The sequence below is a fragment of the Excalfactoria chinensis genome, chromosome 22, assembly GCF_039878825.1.
Source record: "Excalfactoria chinensis isolate bCotChi1 chromosome 22, bCotChi1.hap2, whole genome shotgun sequence".
In the NCBI taxonomy this organism is placed as follows: Eukaryota; Metazoa; Chordata; class Aves; order Galliformes; family Phasianidae; genus Excalfactoria; species Excalfactoria chinensis.
The window spans coordinates 296377-312189 of record NC_092846.1 but is presented as its reverse complement, the minus strand read 5'-3'; the positions used below and the strand labels follow the sequence as shown (position 1 = coordinate 312189).

Genomic DNA, 15813 nt, shown 5'->3' with positions numbered 1-15813 from the left:
ACAGCAACCAGGGAGGGTGCTGAGAGACTGAGCATTGTTTTGGGGCCTCACCTGTCCCCAAGCTGGGACCTGCTGGTACAAGAAACCTGGTGCCAAGGTGGACCCAACTCATGGCCAAGGAGGGCAACTGTTCCATCCCTCTCCTCCCTCCCTGGCTTTCACCATACATGGGCTCATGATGGCTGAGGGATGCTCTGCATCCCTTCTTTTGGGCCATCAACACTCTGCTCCGCAGCCTGGGGCTGGCTGGAGCCTTCCAGTGCAGGGGTCTTACCATGCTGGTGTCTCAGGACATGTATACAGTTTCTGATGTTCTTTACTAGAATATAGGTTTAGATGCGGAGCAAGGCTGGACCAGATGGAGAGCATCTACTCCAACCTCACCAGCAGCAATCACTGCACCTGACAGCCCCTCTGGGGGTTGTTTCTGCCCCAAATCTACCCCTTCCCTGAAGCCTGTGGGGTTGGAGAGCGGCTTCCAGCTGAACCTGCCCTGCTCCAGTAGTTCCTATGGTGAGGTGGTGGTCTCTTCTTGGGAGGGTGGGGGAAGGACCTCAAGTTCTCGACTAGTGATGAGATTTAGACTAACCCACTTCAGGAGATCTGCTTTTGTCTGAACGGGGTAAATGCAATAGAACACACCAGGCTGCGTGTCTAACCCTGGGCTTCTGTCCCAAAGTGGGGACTGCTGGCCCACCTTGGTCGCCAGTCGCTGGTTCTTGTATCTGTCTGAAGAGTCGTGTAGGACCTTTCCCCCCTGCCCCATTTAATAGGTTGGTGATTTTCTGCTAGCTGCCTAGTATCTGTAAATACCTCTGTAAATCTGTCCTCTTTCCTCTTTCTCACAGTATTCTCTTTGATTATTGTTTACAAAAGTAAGAGGGAAAAAAAAATAAAATAAAGTAAAAAAAATTAAAAATTAAAAAGCCAAAGCATCTAATAGGTTTTGGACCAGGGAGACAGGATCTTCTCTGTGTACTCTGCCTTGCAACTCTGTGTGGGGATATGAGTTCTGTAGCCACCCCTGTCCCTAAAGCAAAGAGCCAACGGCTTAGAGAATCACTCAGGTTTTCCCCAAGGCCAGTATGGCATCGGGATCCAAGAAAACAGGGATTTTATCTGTAGAGCTGGAGAAGATGGTATTGATTCGAATCTTCTCATGTTTGCTGCCATGGTTCTTCCTGTGTCTTGACAATAATTAACTTGCTGCATCATCACCCACCTGCCCATGCTCGGCTCACACTGGGCACTATGCATTGCGGGACAGCAAACCGTGGGCAGATGAGGCTGCACTCAGGGTCCTGCTGTAACCAGGCATTTGAATGAATGTATGAGGGGAAACGTCCCTCTGGAGATGGTGTCTCCACTGGTGTGAACGCCTCCAGTCCCGCCATCGTCTTCAAGGAGACAGAAGAATGTAACTCGGTGTTTACTGCTAGCAACCAAAGCTTGTTTGTGACAAACTCTTGACTGGTATGAAGTGGTGGGGGGGGATAAGGGCTGTGTGGCTCTGCTCAGCCACATTTCCCAATGAGGTTTCCTGCTGGAATCCCCACGGCCAGGGCTCCAGGTCCTGTTGCTGTATATTTACCCCCTCCTTTCCTCGTTTGTGATTTTATATATATATAATTTTTTTGGTACCAACTATGTAAAATGTGTCGTTTTGTTTTTCTTTTCTGGAAAAAAAAAAGTAAACAAATAAAAACCACGGGCCATGGCTGCTGGTGACGTCCTGTGTGTGCTGGGTCATTTCTTTTACCCCCGCGAGCTGTGTGTTGAGCAGCTCACCCCCAGAGCAGTGCTGAGAGCAGACATAACGGCGGGCCGTGAAACAGGACCGGCCTCACCGCCGGCCGAACCCGCTTCCTCACGTGCCGCGTGCCCACGGCTCCAGCTCCACGCTCCCGGTCCCACCCCCGCGCCGCCCCGCCCCGCCCCGCCATGCTCCCCGCCGCGTCTGCGCATGCGCGGAGGGTGACGTAAGCGGAAGGGTGCGTCAGTGGCCGGCGGGGTGAGGCGGCGCAGGCAGCGGGCGGGCCGAGCGAGGCTGGGGGTTCTGCCGCCTCGTTTCTTTCCTCTTCCCTCAGGAGGCCGAGCCGGGGGAGGCTGAGGAACGTCACCCCTCGGGGAGCGGGAGCTGTTCCCGCCGGGGCGGCTTGTGGGGCCCGGGAGCCGCGCGGGTGTCCCTCGCCGGGGGAAGCCGTGTGACCGCGGCCGGGCTCGGCCTCCTTGGGGCTCTTTGCGGGGAGCGGATTTAAAGGTGACTGCGAAATGTCGGGCACGAGATGGGTTGCTGTTAGCGGTGTAGGGAGAAGAGGCGCTTTTAGGACGAGCGTTATGATTGCAGCTCGTGTTCCAGCGGTTCCTTCATGCTTTGCGGCGGTATCTGTGGCCGGACGTCCCTTTCTGAGGGTGCCGCAGAGATTGCACGTGCAGAGAATGCGCGCTGACTTGGCACTTTGCTTCTGCTTCCTTCCCGAGCTGCGTACAGGGCGGCTGGGTCCGTCTTGCTGTCCCCATAGCGCCGCTTTACACGTATCTCTCAGGGCTCCAGGCTGAGCGCAGTGGAGGTGAATGTAGAATGTCAGGAAACTCTTATATCCTGTTTGCATGAACTAAAAGCTGGTTTTATTCCACCTGTGAAAGAGAAGAAGTCACAGTGATGTCGGTAAAGCAGGGTGGTTGACGACGTAAATGGTTGCTTTGCAGGGTTTCCAACACCTTCAACACAAAAGTGCTGAAGGTCATTTTAGAATTCTTGCTCCGTGACCAGCTCAGTGGTGGTCCAACATAATGCAGGAGTTTGTTGTGTCTGTACAAGCTCAGCAGCTGTTTCTGCAGGTAGAAGCAGTAAGGATTTTTGTTTTATATCAGTTATTAGAGCATCAAGCCTTGACATACAGCTAGAAAACTGCAGAGCTGATTTCTGATCCATTCACCTCCCCTATTGTCTGTTGATCCATGTGATAAAAAGGGCTCTAAGGCAGCTAGTCAAACTTTGTTTTTCCAAGGTGATCCCATATAGTTTTGCTTTGGACTCACAGGGAGTCTTCTGTACCTCTAACCCTTTATTTTCATCTTCCTGCTGAAAAAGAGTTCTTGGTAAGACATGTCGTGGATCAGAGAGGGTGAGCTGACCATCATCGAGAGGTTTTGTGCCAACATAATTAAGGTAAGGAGTGAACTTGGGTTGCCTGTGGTAAACAGTAGTTAACAGATTTGCCAGGGTTCAAAGTGACACTGTTTCTGACTGATCTGCTCTAGAGAGATAGTGTTTCTAGCAAGGGTAGGTTTTAATGCTGGCACTGCATTTACATCCCTAAGTAGTATGCGGGGATGGAAAATTACTTAAGCTTAGTCTTGCAAATGGGCAAGGCTGTAGGTAGTGCTTGCCAATAATGAGCTTACAGATCCAGGCTTCCAGGTTCTGAGCCTTTGCTGCTGCAGGCAGGATGCGGGGGGAGGGAGAGTGTGAGCTGGTTGGATTGTGGATCTAAAAATCAAAACCGAGTTTCTGCTGACTGGAATAAAAACCCACTAGTTCCAGGGAAGTATTGTCCTGGCTCAGCAGAGTCTTGTAAGTGGTACTGCTGTCCTTTTCTCAGAAGAGTCTGTGCAGGCCTAATGAGGTCAGTGGAAAAGAGCTGCTCACCTTAAGGAGCTGAAGGTCTCATGACTTCACTATTCTACAACAACATGAATCATTTGTGAAAACAACCCTGAATTCTGAAATAAAATGACTTGCAACACGTGAGCTGTGCGCCTTCCCTGTGGCTGCAGAAGGAAGGCATGTAGTGACAATGCTCCTGAGTACTGCAGTTCTCTGTCATAAAGCAGAAACAAGGAAGGCAAAGTTGCTTTTTCAGTCTGGGCCATTGTTAGTGCTGACATGCTTTAGTGGGAGCCTAAGCTGGAGTTACTAGATAGGTGATCAGCATCTTTAATCTTTCCAGCTCCAGGCTTTAAACTGGGAGAAACTCACTGCACTCTTACGAATACAGGTTGCTTCCAATGTGATGAGACTACGTTCTGTGATGCAAGATGCCAGCTTGCCTTTTGGCTCTCTTTTCGTTTCTCCTTTTGTTCTAGGCAGGTCCAATGCCCAAGCATGTTGCCTTCATTATGGATGGCAATCGCCGTTATGCCCAGAAGTGTCACGTGGAGAGGCAGCAAGGACATTTGCAGGGCTTTGATAAGCTGGCACAGGTGGGAAGAATTTCTGTTGCCTCTGAGTTGTGTATTAAAAGTTTGTGATGTGTTTGCTAACTGTCTTTGTTTACCACTTTACTCATGTGTTATGTTCCTTCTCTTCTCTGACTGGAGTCAGGCCTTGTGCTTGCAGCTCGTACTAGTCATCAAGGGCCTGACTTCAGCTCTCTCTCCTTCTGTTACCTTGCTGCGTCATCTTGATTGCTTGGTTTTTCCTCTGCTCTACACTAGATTAGAATGTCTGCCTTGCAGATCTTGGAGCTTAATTCTGTGAAGCAAGTTGAATTGCTTTGAAAAGGCTTTGAAAAGTGTGGTGTTACATAATCCGTCACATTGTCTACAGGAATTGCTTCTGCTGGCTGGATTAGTCACATCTCTGTTATGGACCCACATCCTAGGTGGTGACATTTTCCATCTGTTCTTTAAAATGAATCTGAAATTCAAGCGGGAATCATTGTCAGCTCTTGATGGCTGTGTTTGTTGTTTGGTTTCTTTCTTTTTTTAACCGTGTTAGCATAGTGGGAAATGACAGTTCTAGCAGTTGCAGATATGGGTCTTCTGGACCCGTCTGATTACGAGTCTGCTTATCTGATGTGTTTTTGTTTTCTTGCAGACACTGCGGTGGTGTTTAAATCTGGGTATTCGGGAGGTCACTGTTTATGCCTTTAGTATTGAGAACTTTAAACGATCCAAGGAGGAGGTGGATGGACTAATGGATCTGGCAAGGCAGAAATTTAGCCGCCTATTGGAAGAACAGTAAGAATCCTCTGATGGCTGTTACCTACAGGGTGTGGAGCAAAAGCAGGATATCATATTTTAGAGAGATCTCTCAACTTGACACTTCCACATACAGACACATCATGTATTAACTCACTTTAGAGCTGGAGAACTAGTTGATGTAGCGCATGTGGATAGAACTAGTACAGATCTGAGTGAGCAGGGAGGGACATTACAGTGCAGTGTTGCACAGTACCTTGGTTGTAATTGTTTCCCTATTTGTGATTGCTAAGTGCTGTGTGAAATAGCTGTTCATGTGGTTGAAGGAAATTGTGAGGGGATGCAGCTGAGAACATGGAAGGGAGAGAACAGCACGTGTGCACTGCTCTCAGTCTTCAAGTTCTGTCTAAGCGCTGCAGTGCCCCATAATTCAAAGAGGCCAGTTGCCCAGTTTCTACTCAATGAAGCTCTTTATGAGCGATAGACTGGAAAGTGTTTATGCTGTTCTGTTCCCCAGTAATCAGTAATTCTGCTATTTTCTTGGTTTTTGGTTAGTTAGTTGCTTAGAGTCTATGGTTTTATTTTAAGTTTTCTGCTTGTGGATCTTCCTAACTTCAGGTAGGCATATCTAATTTGTATCATTATCTAGTCCTTTGAATATGTCTGTACTTGAGAAACCTGAATAGGGAAGGATCATCTTTCCTTTAGGGAGGGGTTTGGGATGACCAAACCTTAAACAAATTCTTAATGCTCAAGAAACATCTAGTCATTGTGCCTTTGTTTGATTCTTAGTTTTGCTAAAGTTATGCCTGCTACATGCCTGCTTCTTTCATTTGGTGAATGTTATGCAAAGAAAATGTGGCAGTCATGCAATAAGGGCTGATCTGTTTTCTGCAGTCCTCACTCTTGTTGTTGGGTGTAGGGACAACCTGAAGAAGCATGGTGTGTGTATACGTGTCCTAGGAGACTTGCCACTTCTACCCTTGGATGTTCAGGAACTGATTGCCCAAGCTGTGATGGCAACCAGGAACTACAACAAGTAAGTAACATAGAGTTCAAGGTAGCTGATACCTAATGCCAACTTCTGCTTGTCGGGTATATTTGTCAGACATTATGTAGCTTTTCTTTGGCCTAGAATCACACAGAACAGTTTAGATAGACTCCTTGTTTCCTGCTGGACCTTCTTTACTTCCAGGTTTTCCACATCTTTTTCCTCTTTTCAGGTGCTTTCTAAATGTCTGCTTTGCATACACATCAAGACATGAAATCAGCAATGCTGTCAGGGAGATGGCCTGGGGGGTGGAGCAAGGACTGCTTGAACCCAGGTAACTCTTGTTTTTCTTTGTGAGGCTTCATAGATAAAGGCTGCCTGTCTTACCTCCTACACTTTAATACTAACCTCTCAGGAGCCAAGTGGCTTTTAAATAGATCCAATTGAACCAGTCCAACTGGAACAAATTACTTCAAGTTACTATGCAATGTTTTTTTTCTTATTACTGCAGTTACCATGGTGATATGTACACAACTGAGACAGAAGGAAAGTTAGGTCTGTATCTTAAGTTACTTTAAATGTGAAGACAAATTTCATGCTGCAGTTCTGGGCTGCTCAGTTGGCAGTTTCAGCCGTGAGGTCAAACAACAGGTGGATCATGAATTCTGAACTGCTTCTCTACCCTGGAGGAGAAGGAATAGTTAGTTCTGTTCCAGATGGAAGTCTTCACAGTCTTTCTACCTCTATCTTATGTTTCCAAGAGCATCAGGGAATGCTCAGGGTGCTGAAAGAGTATTTAAAATAGCCCCTGTCTGTCAGAAACAAGTTGATGATGGGTAGTGGTACAGTCCCATCCACCTAATTTTAACCTGCAGTTCTCTCTTTATAAAAATGTTTAGTAATTCTGATTTATTACTGTCTGCATTGATCAGGAGAGTGGCCTTAACAAGATGTGTCTGTCTTTTAGTGATGTGTCTGAATCATTGCTTGACAAGTGTCTGTACACCAGCAACTCCCCTGACCCAGACCTCCTGATTCGAACCTCCGGAGAGGTTCGGTTGAGTGATTTCCTTCTCTGGCAGGTAAAGTTTTTGTTTTCTCTATTAATTATTCCATCTTTGCATTCAGAGTGTTATGACTCTGGGTGTGATGATGATGATGGCTCTTAAATTTTCTCTGACAGAATTTAGGTAACTTGTTGGATGGACTGAGTGCAGAGGCACCTCTAAGGAGTCTCTGTTTCTTGCAGATCTGTGAATACAATTACCTGAAATACTGAGGGGCAAAAATATGTCTAGAGCTGAAAGCTTGGGGTTTTCAGCTCTGCAATATCTGCAGCACACCACAACTCCTAGATTCATTAATTTAAATGCCATGAGTGGGCAGCAAGGAATATCATGACGTGGCTTAAATGTCATGTCCTGATCTTCAGTTCATATGTTATTCCGTGAACTCAGCCTTTGATAGTCCAATGTCGCTATTTCAGTTTTGTTGTATATCTGTGGTGCTTTAGCTATTAAAAACACCTCTATAAAGCCCAATGTCACATTAAAGAGGATTCTGCAGATATTTTTACATAGTATCATAGAATCACTCAGGTTGGAAAAGGCCTCAAAGATCATCAAGTCCAACCACAGCCTGACCATAGTACCCTAACTCTTAACAACCCTCTGCTAAATCATATCTATGAGCACCACATGAATGAATGACTTATGTTCTAGCATTAATAGTTATTAGATAGACTTTACTCTGTGCAATTTCAATTTATCCTGGCTGGTATTTATTTAATTTTAAGTAGATTCCATTAAGGTAAAATATTTATGGGGATGCTGGCATAGTTTGACCATCAGAGCTGCATCTTTATGACTTTTTTTTTTCTCTAGCTAGACTATTACATTGTCGGTGATCTTGCTTTCTGCAGACATCCCATTCATGCCTGGTGTTTCAGTCAGTGTTGTGGCCAGAGTATTCCTTCTGGAACTTGTGTGAGGCTATCCTTCGGTTCCAGATGAACTATAATGCATTACAGGTAAGGGAGCTGGAAATCAGGTGAGAGTGCGTGAAGTGGAAACAAAGGAACTGTTCATTTAGTGAGTAGTTAAGACCTTGTTGCAGTACCGGCAGCCAATGTGAGGTGTGTTGCATCTCCTGTACCCCTGTGTCTTTTATAATGTGTTGTCATGTGGACAGATTCCTTTGCTTTCGGGAATACTAAATTATCTGAGGTCACTGCTGTCTCTACTAGTTATTGACACTGTACCAGCTGGAAATTTGTTCCCTTCTCTCATCTTACAGGACAGAACAAGCAAACGGTCTTCATTGCTACAGAGCAAAATCAGCCAGTTTAACTCCAAACAATTATTACTTCTTCCTTATCTGAGCGCCCAGTTCTTCCCCTTAATATCCCTCCATGCAGCTGTGGAGGGCTTTCTGATTTGTGTGTTAGAGGCTACAGGCTATGATGTACATAATAAGAAATCCAAAAAAGGATGTCCTGCTGGAATACTTCAAATACTTGAAGGGTAGGCAAGGATAGCTACTGTCCTTACCATTTACTGCCCGTCCTGCCCTGTCTTGAGCTCATAAACCATTAAGTCACAGACATTTGGGAATGTTGAGCCCACTCTTGCTCTTTTGCTAAAGTTTAGTAGATCTATACTTGATCAAAAGCTAAAAGAATTGCCGTATAAATCATTGTTCTCAATCCCCTAAAACCTTTCAGCTGCTGCATGAATGGTATCAAAGATTCTGTGATGACATTGGCAGGTTTGTGTGTATATCTGTGGTTTGAAGTACTCTTATACACTGTTCCTCTTGATTTGGATATCTGGGGACTTTTCCACAATTAGTCATGACCTCTATATATTATAACGAGCAGTTAATGCTTTGAGCAGACGTTTATCTGGGATAGAAGGTCCTGAAGGATATCCCTGTATTTTCTCTAACCAATTGAGCAGACTGCCTGGAAGCACACACAGAGCCACTCTTCATTTACCCTGCAGCTCAATAGCCAAGCAGAGGCTGTTTCTTCCAAGGCCTGTGCTGCCCTATATCTGTAATACAGATGAGTTGAAAGGCCTGGTAAAATGCTAACGTTCTACTGCTTTTCACTTTAGAAGGCCAGAGACTCCTACATGGAGGAAAGGAAGCAACAACAGATGGAAAGGGATCAGGCTTATGTGACAAAGAAGCTGCAGCAGGAGGGTTTTGCATCCCATGGAGACTCTCGGCGCCGACGGACACTGTTGCAAAAGTGCACTGCCATGCGTGAAGAGAGAATCCAGGGCTTTCTACAGGCACTAGAGCACAAGAGAGCGGACTTCTTTGAAAGATTATGTACAGTGTCTGCATGACACACATGCTGGGTGGCTCTTGGGAAGGCAATATTTAATCATGTTAGAATAGCTGCTGCCCAGAGGAATTCACTTGGTGTGGTTCTGCTGTGGGGATGCAGGGCCGCCATAAGATGTTGAATCCCCACTGGCCCTATCTAAGGGCAGGGACAGAGTACTGTGAACCTTTCTAGTTCTGTGAATGCTGCTGAGCGAGGTAATGATGTCCTGCTATGTTGCCTCCCTGTCCCTGGTGGTAGAGGGAGAATACAGGCACCTCACTATATCTCCGCTGCTTGATGTTTTAGTGACAAGGAATTAACTAAAATAAGTCTCCCATTCTATTGGGCTTCTAATGAATTAGCCCAGGCAAACCATTTCATTCATATTAAGTCAGTCTGGACTTGAATTCTTTGTGACTTTGTAGTAGTAAATCTGGTGAGATTTCCTCTGTGTTCCCATCCAACTGCCTTTCTCAACAGAGAGGATTGTTCCTGGTATGTAAGAGAGCCCTGTGCAAAGCAAAAGAGATATTTCCCACTGCCTGCTTCAGGGTAGCATCTTGTCTTTTCCCCTATCTTACTATGCAGGTTTTGATACATTTGCTCTTGGTTTCCGAAGAGATAAAGCAAGATGTTGTCAGCTTTGCCATAAAGGAAAAAAAAAAAGATATGTCAGAACTTGATCAAGTCCTGCAATCCTTTCCCAGCAGTGTGTGTATGCTGGGGGGGGATACCCAAATGTAGAAGGTGATGTTGAAATAGAGTGTGTTGAGGAAAAAGGGGGAGTGATTTGAAGAGGCAAGGAAAAAGAATTACTTAGGAATTAATGTCATGGCTTACAAAGAAAAGTTGGCTAAAGCCAGGTTATAGGAATAGCATGCCAAATTCCTCTGAGACCTCCCTAAAGCTATGACTTGAGACATCCATTTCCAGGGAACAAATGTGGGAATACAGGAATACAGTAGCCAAAACCAACCTCTGACCCCAGCCAAAATGGTCTGATTGCCATATAACTGACTTCAATGGGAGTGGCCAGAAGAGCTGTGGAGTGCTACTTCTCCAATCTCTTTTAGCAGGGAGGTGGACTAGCTAGTTTCCAAGATTGATTCTGTCTCTAATTTTTCCTGGTTTCCGTCCCTACAGTGGAAAACATAACAGGTTTCTGATGCACGTACAGGTGCAGCAGTATCAGCTATTGCTGTTTTCAAAGTGTTCTTTTTTTTTTTTTACGTCCAGGTGAAAATGAGAAAACACAAACTTAAAGGACTTTTACGTACTGCAAACTCAGCATTTTGAATGTGATTGTGAAGAGGATAACTACATTGTCAAACAGTGAATAAAGTATATCTGTCATATCAGATTATTTTAAAAACAAGTTTAACGTTTAAAACCGCATTGTTTTATGTTCTAAAGTGCAATGAAGTTGGCATCCAAATCTAACATGTTGGCAGACTGTTCATCTGGTTTCTGTTAGGCTGGGAAAGATTGGAAGGCTGCATTCTTCCTCCAGTCGTGTGAGCAATATGCTGCTGTCACAGGACCTGGCTGAGTGAGGCTTTGTGCACGTGTGTCCTTTCATGTAAGTAGCAAGCAGTCTTTTGGATGGAGAGTGCCGGGATGATTGGAGGTGTCAACTTAGAAACTTGTGCCGTTCTTTTTCTCTGCATGTTTTGGGAAGTTCTCTGGAGAAATACCTCTCATTCTCCATGAGATGGAGTGTTCTCCAGTCTGCTTTGCAAGGCAGATGCAGGGAGATTTTCGCTATCTGAGAATGTATTTATGCCTTGAATTTTTTTTGCTTGTGTTGCAAGTGACCGAAACTCCCAATGCTCCTTCCTCACAAAGGAGTGTAACTGTGGTAACTGCCGGGTGTGAGATCCAGAAGGTGTGTGGGGAAGTTTTAATCCATGATATAAAAGCCATTGCTGTGATGGGGGTGGGGCAGGGTGTGTGAGTTTTTGCAAGCAGTAGGAGAGGGGTTGTCGCCTCTGAGCTGTATTCCAGCTGTGCCAGCTATTGTAGTGAAATGCAGTCTTTCCTATAAGCTTTGTGTCACTATAAGGTCAGTGTGAGCTATGAAGGCAAAGCCTTGAGGTTTTTGTAGGAGTGCATCTTTCTATCAGCCTTGCACTGACGGTTGTGGAAGGGAAGCTGTAGGGCTGGTGAGTGAGAGAGCTGTCCTGGTTGTCATTCAGCTACTGGGGAGAAGTGTAAGCATCTGCGTGGGATGGAGGGGCTCCTTTAGGGATAGCAGCTGTGCAGTCATACAGTGTGAGGGGAGCGTACTATGCAACACCACCTGTGCGAATTGCTCTAGAGCAAAATGTATTGAATCGCGACCTGATTTGTTTTTTCCATCTCTCTTACTTCTCTTTCAGCTCTTCCTAGAAGAAGATGGAGCCGGGCAAGTGCCAACTTCCCCTTCCTTTCCCCGGAGCGCTCCGCGGGAGGCCCGGCGGCGTCGTGGCCCCGAGCCCGGTGCTGAAGGAACAGCTCCGCTGCGCGCCGCGGAGCGGGGCAGTCCACAGCGCCCCGAGTGCGCGGGGGATCCTGCGGCGCGCGCCCCGCCCCGCCCCGTAGCAGCGCGCCCGCCGCCCCCTCCCCTCCTTTCCCCTCCTCTCCGCACCGCTTTTCCCGCCCGCGGGGCAGCGCGCGCAGCGTAAGGCGGCGGGGGGCGGTGGGGCGGCGGGGCCCAGTTGCGCGCGCGCCACCGCCTCGGCGCTAACCGCCCCCCCGCGGTCCCCTCCCCGCCAGGCCCGACCCCACGTGACCCGCGCGGGCCAATGGGCTGGCGGGGCGGCGGGGATCCGGCTGGAACCGGTTGGGCCGCGTCCGGCTCTATATAAAACTTTATAAACACCCGATTCAAATTAGTGGGGTCGGCAGCCAGCGCAGCGAGCCGGCCGCCAGCCGCGCCGCCCCGCTCTCCCCCCTCGGCCCTCCCCCGCTTCTCGCCGCCACCGAGCGAGCCCGGCCGCCCGCCCCCGGCCGCCCCCCCCCCTCCGCTCGCCGTCTCCTCGCGCGACACACGCACGCGCCGCCCGGAGCGATGCCGAAGAGAAAGGTACGTGGCACGGCGGGGCCCGCACCGAGGCCTGCTCCCCCCCGCCCCGTGCCGTCGTTTGTGGGGGGGAGGGCGGGCCGGACCAGGCGCCTCACCCCTCCCTTCTCCCTTCCGCGCTCCCCCCCGCCTTCCTGTGAGGAGGTAACGGCCGCGCGGCTTCGGCGGCCGCGGTTGGGGGTGGGGTGTGGGGGTGGGGCGGTCGTTGGGACCGTTACCGGCCGCGCCGTGGCTAACGGCCGGGAGGGGCGGGGCGCGGGCCGGTCGGAGCCGGCTGCTTTTGGCGGGAGGGCGGGCTGAGGGGGGAGGGGGCGGCGGGAAGGGGCGGCTCGGGCCTGCGGAGCGCTGGAAGGGCGGGAAGCGGCCGCGCACCCTCAGCCCGCGCGCCGCCGCCGCCGCTTTGCCGCCAAAACCGCCGCCCGTGGGCGGGAGAGGAGCCTCCCCGAAGGGGCCCTCCTGAAGGCGGGGAGGGGGGCGGGCCGCGCTTCCGCCGGGCCTCGCGCTGCCCCCGGCCCCAAACGGGGGGTGAGAGAGTCCCCAGCGCCCCCCTGCGGCGGGGCGGACCCGTGTGGCGCTCCCCCGCCCCGCGCACTTGTTGGCACGGCTCTTGTCTCACCCCGCAGGCTGAAGGAGATACCAAGGGCGATAAGGCCAAAGTTAAGGATGAGGTAAGAAGTTGGGCGTCTCGAGAAAAGTTGGGTCGGGAAACGTTTGGGGGTGGGAGGTGGTGCTTAATTCCATCGTATGGTAGAAGCGGGGGCTCCGTCCATCTCTTGCTGGATGCTGCCTTGCGTCAGCAGCATTACCTGTTGCTTTTAACCACAAAAAACTGCTTAACTCCTGCCAGTCAGCAGCGGGGATGTCAGCAGGGTGTTCCCCTGCTCCTCCACAACTGGAAAGTAGCAAACTGAAAACTTTACGACGACTTTTGGGATTCCGTTGCTTTGAACTGAGACTCGTTGGTTTATTCTTCCTCACGTTAAATGCAATCTTCTTTCTTTTTCAACAGCCACAACGGAGATCGGCAAGGTTATCTGCTGTGAGTATTCTGGGATGGCACAGCATTTCATAGCTCTGAGCGTTATGTACTGTGGCTGTGAGAGCTGTGGGCATTCAGAGGCGCTTTACTGTGCTGGAAGAAAGAGACTGGTGTAACAAACTGCCCCATTGTGTACGCTGGGGGAGTAGCAGATCACTGGCAAATCCAGAAAGTGCTTCATTTTCAAGTATTTGGACTTCCTTTCCTAAAAGTAGACCTGTTGGAGTGAGCATTTAAACGTATGGATCATTAATAGAATGGGTTTTCTTACTCTTTCTTACAGAAACCTGCCCCTCCGAAGCCAGAGCCTAAACCTAAAAAGGCAGCTCCAAAGGTGAGTTGCTGGTAATGCTGCTCCTGAGATGTAAGTGGGAAGCAAGATTTGTCCACTAATAGATCTTGGAATGGAAGAACTTGGCATCAGAATGGTGGCATCGGGCTGTGCTGTCACTTCTACAAAGTTTTTGCTGCAGCTTTAAGTTTACATTAAAAAAATCCAAGGACTGATAAAATGCAGGCAGGCACTTACAGTTGTCAGTCTTAAATATGTGAACGTTGGCAAGTTGTGTTGGTTTCAGGCTGATATCCCACGTTGGTTTTACCACTCTAGTTTTTGGATTCCTGTGGCTTAATGGCTATTGATAATTATAACAGCATGTGTCATTTGTGTTCGACAGAAGAGTGAGAAGGTGCCCAAGGGAAAGAAGGGGAAAGCTGATGCTGGCAAGGAGGGAAACAACCCTGCAGAAAACGGAGATGCCAAAACAGACCAGGTACAACATGAGCTCTAGCAGAGTGTTACATCAACAAGTTACTGTTTTCTATGTCAAGCATAGGCAAGCCTAGGCTTGCAGTAATGAAGATGAATTACCACTCGATTATTTAGACCTGTTGATTATGACACGAACAGCCCAACTAGGGATGCAGGGAGCTGGTTGTTCAGTTGGTAACAAGTTACTGGCTGAAGTACTTAGGTGAAAAGTTACTGTTCTGCCTTTTCCAAGGTGGTGTAAACTTAGTAGGTCATAAAGGAGCTTCAGGTTACTTTTTACAACCTTAAATTTGATTTGGTTAAAAGCTACAGTGACAAATTTCAGTTGTTCTGAGAATTGTTATTGGGGAAAAGGACTTGTTGGTTTGGTTCACGTGTGTGGTGTGTATTGACTGGTTCCCCTTCTTCTTTTAGGCACAGAAAGCCGAAGGTGCTGGTGATGCCAAGTAAAATGTGTGAATTTTTGATAACTGTGTACTTCTGGTGACTGTACAGTTTGAAATACTATTTTTTATCAAGTTTTATAACAATGCAGAATTTTGTTTTACTTTTTTTTAAGCTATGTTGTTAGCACAGAGACCGCTTTGTTGTTGTGTTTGGGGGGGGGGCAGTGGGACAAATATCACTTAATCTGTTTCTTGGAACCTAAATTTTGAAAGTTTACCCCTCCCCAGTTTTTTTGAAGGACTCTTCCTAAATGGAACAGGAAGGGATTCCTTCGTGCTGCACACCTCTTCCTTTTGTGGACCGCATCAGAGTGAACGGAAGCTCCTGAGATGCCTGTTGCCAACTCGAGAACTGCAGTTTGCACTGCCCTCTGCGTTTCCTTTCGTGCCCTCCCTTTTTGCCTAGAGCCTGTCACTCCAAAATACAGCAGAAACGGCATGTTGGGACTCACCACTCTGAATGCATTGTCAGGTGATCTGGACTTCTGGTGTATAATTCGGGATATAATAGCTCTAAAAGGAGCTGCATTTCCTCTTTCATATTGTGGATCTACAGATTAAGGAATCTGCAGGTTTTTAATTTTTCCTCGCAAAGTCAGGGTAGATTTGTGAAGAGTTGTTAAACAACATGCTAAATGTGAAAGCGTCCACCCTCACTCTAAACATTTCCCTCTACAAGTATACAAAGATGAAGATCTGTCGGTTTTATAGCAGCCTTTATGTTTGGGTAGTCCATGAAGGGAGGGGAGTTTGACAGTTGTTGTAAAATGTTGCAGATTGTAGCCCATGTCCTGCCTAAATTACCATGATTGTTTATGAAAAGTACCTTTAATAAAGCTGGATACGGTTTGGCTTGGACTGTTCTTAATGCCTTCCTGATTTCTCTTGCTATTATTTGATCTCTAACATGGTTGAAAGAATTTCAGTATCCTGGTTCAGATAGTTAGCTCTGTTTCACTCACAAGTGGAAAGCAGGATTTTTATCTCTAAGAGCTAGATAAGGTAACTTTGTTGCTGGGTGTTTTGGAAGTCTTTATAGGAGGCCCATATTGAGGCACGTATGTGGGTGTACTGAGACAATTTATCTTTGTTATTGTTCAAAAAATACCATCTACCGTGTGATAACTCCACAGAAAGGGGCAGAACACTGCAGTCTCAGTTGCTGTAGAGGAAAGTGATTCTGATAAGTTTTCCTTCCTGGTGAAAGTTCCACAGAACTGATTGTGTTGGGATTCCATCTCAAG

General features: G+C 47.7%; 2 protein-coding genes across 2 annotated transcripts; both read left to right on the top strand.

Annotated features, from left to right (window-relative positions):
* The first annotated feature begins 1998 nt into the window (after positions 1 to 1998).
* Positions 1999 to 10636, top strand: DHDDS (dehydrodolichyl diphosphate synthase subunit). Its single transcript, XM_072355280.1, has 9 exons — positions 1999 to 2260; positions 3095 to 3172; positions 4090 to 4206; positions 4823 to 4965; positions 5849 to 5965; positions 6150 to 6251; positions 6885 to 6999; positions 7839 to 7946; positions 9034 to 10636. Exons 2-9 carry the CDS (start codon positions 3110 to 3112, stop codon positions 9268 to 9270), a joined length of 1002 nt encoding a protein of 333 aa, XP_072211381.1. The 5' UTR covers positions 1999 to 2260; positions 3095 to 3109; the 3' UTR covers positions 9271 to 10636.
* Positions 10637 to 12160: 1524 nt separating this feature from the next.
* On the top strand, positions 12161 to 15427 carry HMGN2 (high mobility group nucleosomal binding domain 2). Its single transcript, XM_072355281.1, has 6 exons — positions 12161 to 12315; positions 12936 to 12980; positions 13322 to 13351; positions 13635 to 13685; positions 14029 to 14124; positions 14538 to 15427. Exons 1-6 carry the CDS (start codon positions 12301 to 12303, stop codon positions 14571 to 14573), a joined length of 273 nt encoding a protein of 90 aa, XP_072211382.1. The 5' UTR covers positions 12161 to 12300; the 3' UTR covers positions 14574 to 15427.
* The last annotated feature ends 386 nt before the right edge of the window (positions 15428 to 15813 follow it).

Excerpts from the sequence above, each read along its gene's own strand:
- DHDDS (XM_072355280.1), top strand. The coding sequence starts at position 3,110 with ATGTCGTGGATCAGAGAGGGTGAGCTGACCATCATCGAGAGGTTTTGT. Across the intron at positions 3,173-4,089 it reads TTTGTGCCAACATAATTAAG|GCAGGTCCAATGCCCAAGCA; the intron begins GTAAGGAGTGAA and ends CTTTTGTTCTAG. Across the intron at positions 4,207-4,822 it reads GCTTTGATAAGCTGGCACAG|ACACTGCGGTGGTGTTTAAA; the intron begins GTGGGAAGAATT and ends GTTTTCTTGCAG.
- HMGN2 (XM_072355281.1), top strand. Across the intron at positions 13,686-14,028 it reads CTAAAAAGGCAGCTCCAAAG|AAGAGTGAGAAGGTGCCCAA; the intron begins GTGAGTTGCTGG and ends TGTGTTCGACAG. Across the intron at positions 14,125-14,537 it reads GAGATGCCAAAACAGACCAG|GCACAGAAAGCCGAAGGTGC; the intron begins GTACAACATGAG and ends TTCTTCTTTTAG.